This window comes from Nymphaea colorata, chromosome 6 (assembly GCF_008831285.2).
Source record: "Nymphaea colorata isolate Beijing-Zhang1983 chromosome 6, ASM883128v2, whole genome shotgun sequence".
Lineage (NCBI taxonomy): Eukaryota > Viridiplantae > Streptophyta > Magnoliopsida > Nymphaeales > Nymphaeaceae > Nymphaea > Nymphaea colorata.
Genome location: NC_045143.1, coordinates 17,340,487 through 17,355,670, shown reverse-complemented (window position 1 = coordinate 17,355,670; position 15,184 = coordinate 17,340,487). Strand labels below are relative to the sequence as shown.

The 15,184-nt window shown below is 35.2% G+C and overlaps 1 protein-coding gene and 1 long non-coding RNA gene across 3 annotated transcripts; one reads left to right on the top strand and one right to left on the bottom strand.

Moving 5' to 3' along the window:
• Positions 1-3,048: 3,048 nt before the first annotated feature.
• On the top strand, positions 3,049-12,061 carry LOC126410153 (derlin-1-like). Of its 2 annotated transcripts, XR_007573626.1 has the most exons (6): positions 3,049-3,626; positions 3,737-3,800; positions 10,508-10,642; positions 10,907-10,977; positions 11,339-11,467; positions 11,617-12,061. XR_007573626.1 is itself a non-coding variant. In XM_050078386.1 (5 exons), the coding sequence occupies exons 1-5, from the start codon at positions 3,586-3,588 to the stop codon at positions 11,758-11,760; spliced, it is 513 nt and encodes a 170-aa protein (XP_049934343.1). In that variant the 5' UTR covers positions 3,049-3,585; the 3' UTR covers positions 11,761-12,061. The 2 variants fall into 2 exon arrangements, 1 of the variants encoding a protein (XP_049934343.1); XM_050078386.1 differs by lacking the exon at positions 10,907-10,977.
• Positions 4,906-12,522, bottom strand: LOC126410155 (uncharacterized). Its single transcript, XR_007573628.1, has 3 exons — positions 12,379-12,522; positions 9,505-9,698; positions 4,906-5,099 (listed from the first exon to the last, which is right to left on the bottom strand). It is a non-coding gene; the product is annotated as an uncharacterized LOC126410155 (long non-coding RNA).
• Between the last annotated feature and the right edge of the window lie 2,662 nt (positions 12,523-15,184).

Genomic DNA, 15,184 nt, shown 5'->3' with positions numbered 1-15,184 from the left:
TCGGGCCATTAAAGTCATCGCCGAAGAGGCTGAAGCTCGTCACGCTGCTGGTGTTTGGATTGCACTGGATCATGCTGAATAGGTGGCAGCAGTCACCGGTGAAGGTCGTCCGGTTGAGGGCGGCGAAGATCTCGTTCACAACCTGCGCATCTTCGGGAAGGCATCGCCACCTGGAAGCAGAGGCGACGGTGATGGAGAGGGAGAACAAAAGGAAGACGAAAAGGCGAGGCATTTCCAAACTCCCTTGTTGCAGACTGCTCAGCTCGTGGATGAAGGTAGACCAGAAGCTACTCCCCACTTTATAATCTCCGTCTCTGTCTCCTGGCGCCCGCTTTCGACAAAATTTTCTAAAGGCGGCCAGCTTACGCGCTTCATTAATGGATCCCATTTTCGTTTTCCTTGAAATGAGCTCATGACATGCGGAAGTAAAGGTGAGTAACGCTGGGCAACGGGTCCATCTAAAAAACAGCACTGAGTTGACTCGATCCGGTAACTTACCGAGTCCGCCTTAGTTGGCCCGACGAAGCGCGATTCAATTTAATACATTTTTTAAATATTATTTTATTTTTAATAATATACATTTTGTTATGATTAATTATATTATTTTATATTTAAAAGTATATATTTTATTTTAATCCGACCAAACCCGCTCAGTGCCGGGTCGACCTTGAGCTACAGTGACGGTCCGATGCCATCGGTATGTCTCCTCTCCCGGCCCACATGTTCTCAAACAGGGCCACAGCTGTTAAAGATTTTTTTGCTTGCTCGTGATATTTGACTCCCCACCACACCGCCTGTCTCGACGTACACGGTTTTCTTTTTCCGAGAGACCACAAAATGGCGGGCAGAGAATCTCAACCGTCATCGTCAGGATGCAGGAATTTTTTCCGTTGTTTGTCTCCACTCCACAACATGCATCTATGGGGTTCAAATTTCTGTCCAATGAGCACCAAAGTTTAAATTTTAAACTTCAAGGGAAGTCTCTATAAATCAATAAGTAAAAATTAAAGGAGGTATTTATACATAAAGAAGGCAATTATGTGGGGGCGGTTACTTAATTTTGTGGGTTCCATCAAAGTTGTATGAATTATGTTACAGAGTTTTGAGGGTTCGTTGTTGAGGATAAACTCAGAATGGAGAATACATGACAGAACTGCCCTTTCTAAAACATGAAGATCAGAGCCGCCGCCTCTGGTTTGGCATGGATGGATTCAAACTCAATTCACTGTAGTTCAAGTAGCTCGTATGTTAAGTTCCATTTTGGATCGGAATTCAAACTTTATTAACACGAACTAGATGTGATAATTTCCGTATGAACATGAGAGGGGTAACCTACAGGCCGAGTTTGAGCCAAGCTGGGTCAGCCCAAGATAGCCTAGTTTCTCAATATCTACAGTTCGAGCTGGCTCAAACTTGATTCAAAGCTTGAGCTAAGAAGCTCGAACTCTCGATCCAAGATTTGGCTTGAGCTTGGGTAGCCATTTATTAAAAACTTTTATTTAACCAATAAGTGACAAGGGGATGAGAATAGTGAACCCACTTTTTGCTACGAATAGTGTAGGCCCCATTTTTGGCTAAAATGACCCCTTTGGGAGGGAGGGTTTGGCTATGTTGGGTGGGCATTAGCCCTGTCCACACCCCAAAGGGGTATTTGCATGGCTAATGGCCAATCCCACTTGGTCAAAACATATTTAAAAAAAATAAAAAATCATTCAAAAATACTTGAAATTTGCATAAAAATGTTGTTAAATTAAAAAAATTCAAAATTTGAGTTTTGACTCCAAAACTATTTAGAAATACCCTCATAATCTTCTCTTTTGGGCATGTGCTAACCCTTGGGGAACTTCTATTGTTTTCTTATCTGAAGATTTAAAGTTTTCCTTTGCTCTCTCTCCATTTCTCTCTTCTTCTCTTCTTCTTCTTCTCCAACCTTGGGAGCAAGTTTCTCTAAGTTCCAATCCTTCAAAGGAGCACAAGGAGATCTCTTGGATACCTTTATTATTTTGGAGCATCACCCAAGGAAACTCTAGAATCATGAGAAGAAAGAGACTTGTTCCTAATATCATCTATATTTTAGGTATGTAGTCCTCTATTTGTTTTCATTTATTTTCATTCCTCTTGCCACCTCCCCATGGCAGTGCAAGATAGCTCTAAAAATTTCCTATCTAGAGTCGAGAGCTACTCTTGAATGCATTGAGAGCATGTGCAAGGCGAAATAAATTTTGTTTCTTTATTTATTTTCAAAATATTTTTGTTATGTTGCTTTGTTCATCATCTATGCTTGAGATGATGTCCATGCTTGAGATGATGTCCATGCTTGATAGTTTTTCTTAATTAATGAGTGAATGAACAGTGAGAATGAGTGTTTGGGTTGAGATTTTTTCATTATTATATTGATTTTGAGCTTGAGATTCCTCTAACCCGAGAAAACCCTTCATGAATATGTACTTGTTAAAATGCATCTTCATGACATTTTCATGTTTAATTCCTCTCTTAATCACCCAGTTAGGAACTCCAATGAATGTTTTATTACATTCTTCTCCATTGCATGTGTGTTTGATTTTCTTCCATACCCAACGTAGGAGAAATATATTTTCTTGTAATAAACGACACATATAAAAATACTTAGAATCATGTTTTCTAAAAGATTTTCGAAAACAAGAACCCTCTTTAATGAGGCCTTGGAGACTTAGCCTATGCTTTTGCATGACTTAAGTTCCTCTCCAGCCTACATAAAAAAATTGAAGTAATATATTTTTAACTTATTTCTTGATTTCAAATCTCATAAAAACATATGCGTATATACATGTTATATACTATACTGCACATGACTCTCTCTCTTTGTCTTTCTGTCTTTATGATTTAGCATACTCTTTTACAAATTCTCATATATGTACATGTATAAATGAATGTATATACATGTGTTCCACTTTTTCTCTCTCTAAAATCTCTCTCTTTTTCATATATATATATATACATATATATATATATATATATATATATATATATATATATATACGTATATAAGAATATGTATATCTCTCCCTTTTATAAACCTTTTATTTTGTGAATTTCAAAATCTATTTCTCTCTTTCCTTATTCCTCTCGGATTAAAGTCTTTTCTCTTTTCCATTGTTTTGAATATTTTTTTTCCTAAGATCTAAGGTTTTAACTTTTCATTTGCCGACTTCACCGAAACTAAAACTCAAGTAATGACCCAATATTGGAATCATACTTGATGGTTTAGAACCCTATTCCATTTTCAAAAACTTTTCTATTTTCATAAAGGGCTCGTTTGATTCACTGGAAATATACTGTTGAACAAGAAATATGTTTTAAATATTTAAAATATTTCCATTTCATCAAATGTGCAAATATTTTTTGTAACGTTGAAGACATTTCAGAAAAAAATTTCCGGAAACATCTTTCCACCGTGAGAGGTGGAAAGATATTTTCTGTTTTTTTTTTTGCCCGTTAGGGCATGCAAAGGCCATCTTCTTGTCCTCAGCTGCTTCACCCCACCCACGAGAGAGAGAGGAATGCTGCTCCTGCTGTTGCTGCCTTCCTTCGTTGCTGCTGCCTCAGATGCATCCGTCGTCCCTCTCACCCTCTCATTCTCTTGCTGTGTAAGTAATCCTCTCTCTCTCTCTCTCTCTCTCCCTCTGTTCCTGGTGATCCACTGACTATGCATTCCTCTCTCCATCATCATAACATAGACTTGTTGCTCGATTTTCAGTGGATCTGGAAAAGTTGCCTCAAGAAACATCATCAACTCCTTGCAAGGGCTGAAAATCAAATGGGTAGGGTTTTCACGAGATCCACCTCCTCTTACATCTTCTTGTCTATTTTTGTTTTCCTTCCTGATGAATCTTCTTCGAGAGCTCTTTTGCCTAATTTTGTGATTGGATTGGCACTTGTGTTATGATTTCTATTTTTCACTACACGTTCCCTGCCTTAATTTGTTCCCTGCCTTTGGTAGCAGCTATTTCAAGCATTGAGTCTACAACTCAGCGCGATCCCTTCCGTCTCTCTCGCTCCATTGCCTCTCTACTGTAGTTATAGTTGTGCCCAGCCTTAAACATGTTCTTGAGGTTCTATTACCAGACTTAACTCTTCATTTTCTTCAGGTTTGAAAACCAATGAACGGCTCTAGGTATGTGATGTAAGACGCATCTAATAGTTTTTGGCTAGCTGTTACTAAATTGGCTTCTAGCTTTCTTTATGAGTCATATCACATTAGGTTCTCACCAAGATTAGTACAACATGCATTGCGTGCTTTCGAACATACTCTTCCTGAGTAGACCAAGTAGCTTACTGCTTTCTAATTGTTTTCCAGTGGTATGTATAGATCTTCTGATCTAAGAAAACTGCGGCAGACATTGTTGAATCTATTTCTTGTAATTATGGCCTTGTAAGTTCCACTTAGCTGAAAGCAAATTATTTGGGTTTATAGTGCATCTTTTAAGTCAATTCCTTCTTCAAATGGATTAGGTGATCTTTCATGTCATAATTTATGGCGAGTTCTTGAGGGATTATTTGACATGATCATCCAATCTTCTTTGTTCGGAAAATTAATTCCCTTTAAATATTTATAGTTGATGAACTCCATTTCCCTGTCCCTTGCTTAAGAGATATTAAACAATATACCAACAAATAAGGATTCTGTGAAATTGTGGATGGGGATTCTTTTGCTGAACCTGAAAAGCCAAGATGGTCATTATCTGTTTTGGGGATCTTTCATGGTTTCTTTTCTGTCTTCAACATATATAAATATATCATGTATTATCCCACACCAACATATAACAGCATTTTCAATTTCCTTGAAGACTAAAACAACATAAGAAACCTACCTCAATCGTTCCACCAGCAACCTTCTTGGATCTCTAGAAAAATCATGCACTCCAATTATCGTCAAGAGCTAAACTACACTTTGTTGTCTACTCTTTCAGGGAGAAAAAGTTGAGAATTTCATTATACGTCCCATAATACCTCTCAGCCCATATCTTGTTCTTCACTATGAACGTCAATCGAACTCCATTTTGGTTACCCTTCCCTTCTACAGTGTCCAGTCGGCAATACCACGTCAATGGCGATATCACCTGTCAGTATAGTCTAATGCAATTTGAATAGTAGAAGCACTCAAGGTAACAAACAATTGAGCAAAATGAAAAAATCTAAGAAAAAAAAGGATCGTCAAACGAACACCAAGAACCAGATGCATTCCACTAAACCTAGAAATATATTTCTTTTTCATCAAACTAAGAAATAAATTTACAATCAACACACGCACATCAAAATGAGAATCATAAACATTTTTCCCATTCCTTTATTCCAGAAAACTTATTTCCAGAAATGTTTTTTCAATTCCAGATTTCTTTGTCATCAAACGGCCCCAAAAATATTCATGACAATCTTATAAATAAAAACAGGAAACTTAGATGTATGTGATGGTAGGAATGCTTTTAATGAATGTTATAGTAGGAATGAATGATTTGCTTCTAATCATATAGGGTTAATGAATTCATACATCCACATTCACATGACATCATGAATGATCACAAGCACATCTCTAAAAGAACTTAATCAAAATAATATTGACATCTAGTTTGGTAGTAATTGAATTAGAGCAAAATCTCAAACCTACTTAAAGTCTTAAGAGAACATTAAAGTGGCTTCAAAAAGTGATCGTTAAAGGTTTCCAAATGATATTTGTAAAGTTTCTCAATTCAAAATTTCCCAAATCAAAATGTTTTATATTCTCAAATGATTCTTTAAAACTTTTTCAAAAATTTGAAACATCAAAATCTTCAACATTTTTGCAAACATCACACCACATTTAGAATAAAAAGATGTTTCAGCCAAAATAAAATGCATCAAGAATAAACATAGCCCTTGGATTGGTTGCCCCTGGTAAAGGTGCCGAGAATGGTCAATCCTTGTACAGACGGGTGAGTCCCTTTCTCCTCTTATTTAAAAAAAAAATAAATTATAAAGCACTTAAAAACGAAAATGGATTTTTGGGGTTGCAAACACAAACTTACTTGCAAGTCAATAGCAAATATGGAAACTTTATTTACCAAAACTTCATGAAGCATATCATAGGAATGCTCTTCAAATAGGTCATTGAACCTTCCTCCCCATCTATATATGGTTGTTCATGTTACATGTGCAGCATTTGGCCCATCGACAATCCCACCAGTCCTCCAGCACAATGCTGCAAATGATCTCGAGGACCAAGACTGGTGAATGTTGAGAGATTCTAAAATTAAGCCGCTCATTCTTATGATTTTGTAGTTGCAATTTAGATTGAATGAGAAGACTAAAGTTTCAAATATGGTGAAAGAAAAAGGAAAAAAACAAGAATCCTATAAAATCAAAAGCAGAAAAGTATTTGGTTGGTTTCTTTGTCTAAGCATATGCATGAAAAGAGTAAAGGCAAAGAGGAACAAAGAAGAACAACTAATTAAAATGAAGACTTTCAAGAAGAACGTTGACATGAACATGCAAACAGTTTTGTACATCTTTAGATGGAACTTTTTACCTAATAATGTGGATAGTGAACTCATAAAAAACACGGCCAAGGATATATAGATCACCCAATTACCAATGGACCAGAAAACAAATCCAAGAATCAAGTAGTGTATGGATTTTGGTATTACTGAAGATTGACTAAAGGGGCCTACTTTCATACACTATACCTTGTTATCCTTAGAAAAACTATCAGTGAACAAAACAACAAATAGTTAAACTCCCCATTATGGATCGACTATAAGTGTTGACTCATAGTTGATATGGTTGTATAAGTGTGCTTTCTGCACATATTACGAAATGAAAAATTCTATGCATTGTTCAATTCAAGATCAAGTGCCTTTTATGAAGAGAATTTTTCTTAAGGAATGATGACTTAGTTGTCTGCTCATGAAATTGCCAACTTCATAAAGACATGATTAAATTAAATATGAGTCCTTCATGGAGAAAGTCATTAATTTATAGTTCACCTTCTCTCTTCAGTAGTTACATGTATTGTACTTACTCGACAAACACTATGTGGCATGAAAAACTGATCATAAAATTCCTATTTTTTTTTTCATCCTCTACCAGGTTTTGTCTCCCTTGGTAATGCGATTTCATACCACTAGATGCATATCTACTACCAAATTTTGCAGTTTTTTCATTTTCTTTCCACCTTTGGGGTCTATAAGTGGAATGCTTCCTATAATCAAATTTAGTATACCTTACGATATAATGTGAAGATTTGAAGAAACTAAAAATGGTAGCAAAACAAGGGGGACCAGAATGGGACCATAATGAGCATGTCTATACATCACAATTAGATAAAAAAAATCTATGTTTTACCTGTCCAATATGCAAAGGTATGCAGAGCTAGAATGCTAGCTCATTTTTGCATCAAAAGAACATGAGCCATCTCTCTCTTTCATTCATATCATCAGGCCAAATAGTTGCTTTGATAATAATGTAAAGGGACAATGCAAAAGAAAGAGTGAAACTTATCAGTTAGTTTTTGTTTGCATCCATAAAATTTATTTTGGTTTTTGGAGTGCTTCAGAAATATAGTCTTATTTTTGAAATGAGAGATTGGCCATTCTTGGTGTCTTTACTGGGGGTAGCCAATCCAATGGCTATGTTTATCCTTGATGCATTTCATTTTTAAACTTATCAGTTAGTTTTTGTTTGCATCCATAAAATTTATTTTGGTTTTTGGAGTGCTTCAGAAATATAGTCTTATTTTTTAAATGAAAGATTGGTCATTCTTGGTGCCTTTATTGGGGGTAGCCAATCCAATGGCTACGTTTATCCTTGATGCATTTCATTTTTACTTAAACATCTTCTTCATTTTAAATGCGGTGTGATGTTTGGAAATAATGTTGAAAATTTGAAGTTTCAAACTTTTGGATGAAAAAGTTTTGAAGGATCATTTGAGAATATAGACCATTTTGATTTTTTGAATCGAGAAGTCTTTGCAAATATCATTTGAAAATCTTTGAAAGATAATATGGCCATTTTGATGATCACTTTTTGAAATCGATTTAGTGTTCTATTAAGAACTTCAGTAGGTTTAAGATTTTGCTTTAATTCGATTACTATCTAGGTAGTGCTCCATCTCATCTTGCTTAAGTTCTTTTAGAGATGTATTTGCGATCATTCATGAATTCCACAAGTAAATGTGAATGTATGAATGCGTTGATTATATATGATTGAAATAAAATTATTTATTCATACCATATCATTCATGTAAGAATATCCTATTACATACATTTAAATTTGTTTACATACTTGTTCTAAATATTCTCATGAAGAGAAAAAAAAAAGATTTGAAAGTAAAATAGAGTTGTAGATCATCAAACATGATTCTAATATTGGGTCACTACTTGGGTTTTAGCTTTAGTGAAGTCGATAAATAGAAATTAAACCGATAGATCTTAGAAAAGAAATATTTAATAGAATGGAAGAAAGAAAAGCAAAAATTTTAAGCCAAAAGGAATAGGGAGGAAGAGAAAGAGAAAGAGAAAGAGGTTTAAAAAATGACGAAAGAAATATTTTAAAGAGAGAGAAGGAGATATATGTATGTGTGTATATGAAAATTTATAAAAGGAGGGTCTTAAATCTAAGAGAAAGAGAGAGAGAAGAAGATTTAGAGAGAGAAAGTGGAATACACATATATACTTATTTATGCATATATGTATATGAAAACCTATAAAACAATATGTTAAATCATAGAGAAAGAAGGATAAAGAGAGATATTCATGTACGTGTATATCTATACAACATATATATACACATATACATATATGAAAATCAAGAGATTAGTTGAAGCATTTCCAATTTTAATTTTTCTATGTAAGCTGAGAGGAACTTGAGCTCATGCAAGAGCCTAGCTAAGTCTCCAAGGTCTCATTGAAGAAGGTTCTTATTTTTGAAATTCTTTTAAAAACATGATTTCAAATATTTTTTTACATAAAACAATAACCATTTCATCTATTACAAGAAAATTTATTTCTCCTACCATTAGGTATGAGAGAAAATCAAGCACACACAAAAAGAAAGATAATAACGTAAAAAACTCTCATTGAGATCCCTAACCGGGTGATTCAAAATGCTAATCGTAAGAATGTTATGGAGATGCACTTTAAGATATACACATTCGAAAGAGGTTTTCCTGGGTTGGGCAAATCTCAACATAAAAAATCAACATAATAATAAAAAAAATCCTGATCCAAGCACTCATTCTTACCGTTCATTTGCATAAAAAAAACAATCAACTATGCATAAACAACATCTTAAAACAAAGCACACATTCAAGATAAGATAAAAACATATTTCGATCCTAGAATGAAATCTTGTTTCACCTTCTCATGCATCCGGTGTGCTCAAGTATAGCTCTTGACTCCGAAGAAGAGATTTGAGAGCTATCTTGTAAGGCCATGAGGGATGAAGAAGGGAAAAGGAAAGAAAAAGAAAATGATTGGGATATTAATTACATACCTCTAATGTGTCTTAGAAAATGAGTCTCCTTCTCCGTATGATGCTAAAGCTTTCTTGAATGAAGCTCCAAGGTGTTGAAGATGTCTCTTTGGGAAGCCTCCTCCTCATGCTAAAGCTTTCTTGAATGAAGCTTAGTTGATATGAATCATAACTCCATAAGGTCACATTTTTTCAGTTGAAAGGTCAAACTTGAGCTGATTCATGATGTTGCAATAATGCATGTTAAATTTACGCTTGCACACACATAAATGCATGTACATTGTGCTAGTTCCATTGGTATGTGATGGCACAATAATGCATGTTTCCACAGGCACACATATGCACACATTAGGTTGCTTTCTTGAATACATGGCATATTAGAATAGGTGTTATTAGATTCGTATTGTTCAGAAATAGTTAGATCTTAAGTTATGTTATGAACAAATCATACAGTAAGAACAACCGCTCTTTATTTAGTTAATGGACCTTCATGTGAATTCAAATTGGTATTAATTCATTTGAATTTTTCATATTGGAATTGTTTATGCACCAATGGGTATTGTTAAATCTTAGGATTTTCTTTTAGATGTTGTTCCTTTTCCCTTCAATGTTTGACCATAGATGATGAAGATGCATCATTTATGGGTGTTTGTTTTGCCTGAGACTTGTTTTAACCCTTACTTTTACGACAAGCATTCACAAACTAGCAATATGTGAACCTAGTGATTTGAATTAATTTTATTCTTCTTCAATGGATGACTTGCCAAAAAATCTATGAAAGTTATAAATGGTGCAAAATGATCTTTTCGTGCTACCATTGGGGAAAAAGTGAGCATTCTCAGAGTTGTGTCAAGTTGTGTCCAGTGCATTTTATTTATGTAGAGATATGTCTATCGATTCATATTACTTTTCCAAACAAAGTTTAACATCTCTTTTATGGCACATAAGCAGAGCCTTCATTTGGATAGCCACTAAGTTTGGCCAACATTAACACTCAACACTTTTTGTTAATGTTGTGATCCAGGTACTAGCATCAGTTCTACAAGTAAGCAAAACTTATGGAACCATATGCGCGTTGACAACAACTGTGTTTCATCTTGGCTTGGTTAATCCTTACTATATTGCTCTAATATATAGTGAAGTGCTTCAATGCTTTCAGGTATCTCTAAATGTTTGGGGGTTTCGGCGTATGGTACCTTTTTGGCTTCTGACTTATTAGAATATATGATTTAGATTAATTTGGGTCACATTTAGAGTGCAAAAATGAGAGGTTGAATGGAAAGGAAAAAGCAAAGACATTTTTTGGTTAATGGTTTCATACTAGAAATATTCCTTATATGGAGTTTTTTGTGTTATTTCTTGAATGTCTCAACTTGCAAAACCTTTTTTGCCACTTTAATGAGTTATTTTAATTTTTTTGCAGATATGGAGGGTCATTACAAATTTTTTATTCCTTGTTAAGTTCACTATTAATTATGGAATCATCTCGATGATGTAAGTTGTCTATAGATAATCAAGTATTAGTTGAGGGTATAAAAAAGGTTCTTGTTGCTTTAGCTTTAAAGTTTTAATTGTCCAGCATCTGTTAGAAAGCTCTAAAAGAATTTAATTTTACACGACTCATAGCTAGATATCAAGTCCAACTGGAACAAGGGCCCTTTGCTATGCCAACTGCTGAATTTTTATGGATGATAATCTTTGGAGCCAGTTGGTTGATGGCTTGTGCTTTTTCTTTTGTTCTCTAGTATATTTCAATTTTGAAATTGATGTTCAAGTTGTCCTTCTGAAATATGTCCTCTCCATTGTGGAAGCTTAAGCCTATTAGACTACTAACTCTCTAATGTTAATGTTTCAGGCATTTTCCATTGTTCTGCAGATGATGCCATTTTTCCTAGGAGTATCACTGGTTTTCATGCTTTTGTATGTATGGAGTAGAGCATATCTAAATGGTCAAATTAACATATATGGCCTTGTTACTCTAAAGGTACTGAAAAAACTAGTTCCTTAGATTGTTAAAGTACGTTATTTGGCCATGGTGTGTACCTGTTAGCTAATTTTGAGAACCCATCAACTTCCATCTGCATATGTTTTTTTTCTAGGAAAATGCTCACGTAACAAAATGTGGTCATGCAGGCTTTTTATCTGCCCTGGATAGTACTAGCGTTGGACGTCATCTTTGGATCTCCTTTGCTTCCACATCTAATGGGGATTGTTGCAGGTCATCATTATTACTTCTTAACTGTGCTCCATCCATCCGTTGGAGGGAGAAACCCTTAAGTTTTTTTTTTTTTCCTTGAAAAATGGAGGGGCCTGTAGCGGTGACAATAGTCACTACTAAACATACCATTTCCACGTAACAGACCATATTGCCAACAACTTCCACCCTCGCCAACAAAGTGGCAAGTATTGCCAATAACATTATTGGCAACGGCAGCCTGGATTATCCCCTACGGTGAGGGTCATTGCCTATGATGTTATTCGCAACGACTTTGTGGCTATTTGCAATGGCCAAATAACAATGTTTGTAGTAGTGCAAACAATTATTTCGCATCTTTGGAGCCAATTCTGATGGCAAAGCCTGAAAATAAGACTATTTGAATATCAGATGCAAAACAAAATGAAGAAAAAAAAAACTTGCTAGATGCTAATCTAATATTAGAAAGTTTAACCACTTACTTTTTTCAGGGCCCTCACAATACCACATGCCCACATGCAACAGAAAAGCTAATCCATTATATTCAACTCTTTGCAGAAGCATAGATATTCTATCTTTGCTTACTACAAACACTGTCTAATTCTCATAAACTAAAAGGCCCCATCAGAAGTTCTAAACCAAACAGGAAGAATCTCCAACCCTTTAAATATAGAAGAGAAACAATACTTTTGGCACTATACCATCATGAGGTAGACATAACAATTCAGTTTGCCATTTCCCATAGAGTTCCAGAGTTCCTTTGCTATCATTCACCTTGAGCTCATCACCATCTTGAAATGCTTGTACTCTATTGACTTTTCAAGTGTGTTTCACCACCTGAAAGACTCATACTGGACACTGATTGTTAACACCCCAAATTTTTCCACATCAAAATTGAAGCAATGTGAAAATTTCACAAAAGAATTGTGAAAATTTGCAATTTCAAAGCCAATTTCGAATCTAAAGAACAATTAGATTCAAATCGTGAATTTAACCCGATACACGAATCCCAATGCAGGATTACGAGTCCAAATTCAATTGCAAATGTCATTTGAAATCCAAATCCAATTGCAAAATGCAAATTTTGACTTAGATCCAAGAATTGGATCTAATTCAGTCTAAAATGCTACGTGGGACCCACGTGTGGGCCCCACCTAGCCCGTGTGGTCAAGAGCCCTCCCCAGGGGCCATGCCCCCCTCCATGTCAAAAAAAAATAATAAATAAATATTTTCTCTCAAATTAATTGAAGAAAAGTCATTTTCAAGAAGAAATAAAGGAGAAACCTAGGAAAAGAGAGACATTTATGTCTCTCTCTCTTCTTTAACCAGATCCTCCTTAAAGAAAAAAATAATTTCCAAGGAAGCAATTACTAGACTGGTCAAACTCACCTAACCTACTTAATCCAAGTAGGTTTGACCCGGGTGCACTCAAATGTGGTGCCAATTCCAGCTAGGTTCGGTCACAATGGGCTCAACATAGTCAAAACGTAAGTCTGTCTCATGATCCAATTAATGGACGAAAATAGACTTTGACCGAACCAAACCCACTTTGACTAAACTCAGTCAAAGTACAATTTAGCTCAATTAAGAGCTTTCTTGACCCAAATTTATCAAATTACCTCAAATAAAGTCAAACTACTTGCAAATGAGCTTTGACTTTGGTCAATTGGTCGAAATTGATCAATTTGGACAATTTTGCCCTTCTGCAGTCAACTTAAGATTAAAAAACCTAAAATGGTTTATGAAAGGCAAATAAACATTTGAATTTGTCAAATGCATGAATCAAATACCAAATTTAAATTGAATTTCTCAAGTGAAAGTTTGATTCAGTTGAAATCCATTTTCAATCAAGTTTTGGACGAAAATACCCTTTTCGAACCAAATTTGATAAAATTTTTAAATTTTATTAAAATTTAAATTTAATTATATAATTCAATGGCATTTGGAGCTTAGTAACTAGGTTTTAACCTTATAAGCTCGATTTCAAACAAAAAATAAATAAATAGTACAAAATAAGGGCAAAACCCTGTGCAAGGGCATTTTCGTCCAAAATTTTGGTCAAAATGGTCACCTAGGTCTGAACCCAAGTTGACCAAACCTAGCCCAGCCCACCTAGCTCGTGGAAATAGGCTGAGAAATGGTCAATTAGAGCCTTTAAAGTCTATTTAACTCATTTTACAAGTCCCCAAGGTCTTAAGCAAGTTCCCAAGGTGAGTTAAGAAGGTGGTTGAACCCACCTCCTCCTCTATATAAACCTCCCTTTGGCCACCAAGGGGGAGGACGAAATTTTGGAGCATTATATCAAATTGCTGCAGCTAAGGAGCTAGGAGGGAGAAGCCAAGGAAGAGAGAAGAGGTTCGTCCAAGCCCCCTTCCCCTTTTTCTCCCATTCTCTTCTTCACTTTCTTCTATTCTCCCCATTGATTTTGCTAAGTTAGGGTGCTTAAGTGAACCCTTACTTAGGATTTTCGTGGTGAGAAGCCCTCTTTACCACTCCAAATTCCAGCAAGCAAGCTATTTCTTATTCTAGCTTTGCTAAGCTTGAATCCACGGTTGGATTCTTGCTTAGGATTGCTTGGGTTCGAAAACAAGTGAAGACGAAGGACAAACATCAAGACCGACCGCAAGGTAGGTGATCTTAACTCACTTCTCTTCTACTTTAGCTTATTGTTGATTTATTTTAATTCCAACAATTCGTGGGAGGGTTTATTTTCATTTGCTTACGGCTGGGAATGATGTCCAGCTAAGGGAAACCTACGCTTCAATGTACATGTTAATGCATAATGCATACATATGTCGTTTTTTTTTTTCTTAAATATGAACCCAAGTATCAAATTTTGAAATTGGCCCCAAAGCCACGTCCCTTTCAAAGGAACCAACTTAATACCATTTTAAACTTCCTACCATGAGAGAATCCCACGGTGAGAGAGTGATTTTGCTGCACCATGTATGATGAAAATGCCTATAAGGGATGAATACGTTTTTATGAATGTGATCCACCCTTGCATGGCGAAATGATGGACGAAAGCTTGAGTATTGTTTTATTTTCTTTCTTATTCACAGTCATTTCGATTCATGTCTTTCAATTCAATTAATCAAGGGTAGTAGGGAAGATTTGAAACAAGTTCTCAATCTTCCTACATAAAAGAACCCAGCCATGAATCATCATGATTCATGAGTCATGCGGTCCCTTGATAAAATTTCATTTTGAAAAGTAAGGTACATATATGTATACATTGTTATATATGTACATATATGTATCCAATTTCTTGTCACAAATTACATTCCTCCCTTAAAATCAGGTTGGAACATGTTTCCAAACCGGTCTTTAAGGAAATGGGCCATTTTTATTGATTTTTCTAGTGCAAGATTATAAATTATTTTCATTTCATTTTTACTTAATTTCAGCAAACCCATACGTAAGATGTATGTATGTTGTTGAAATCAGACCATGTTTCATAGGAATTGGTTCAAGAATATCAAAATTTACATATTTGAAATACCAACC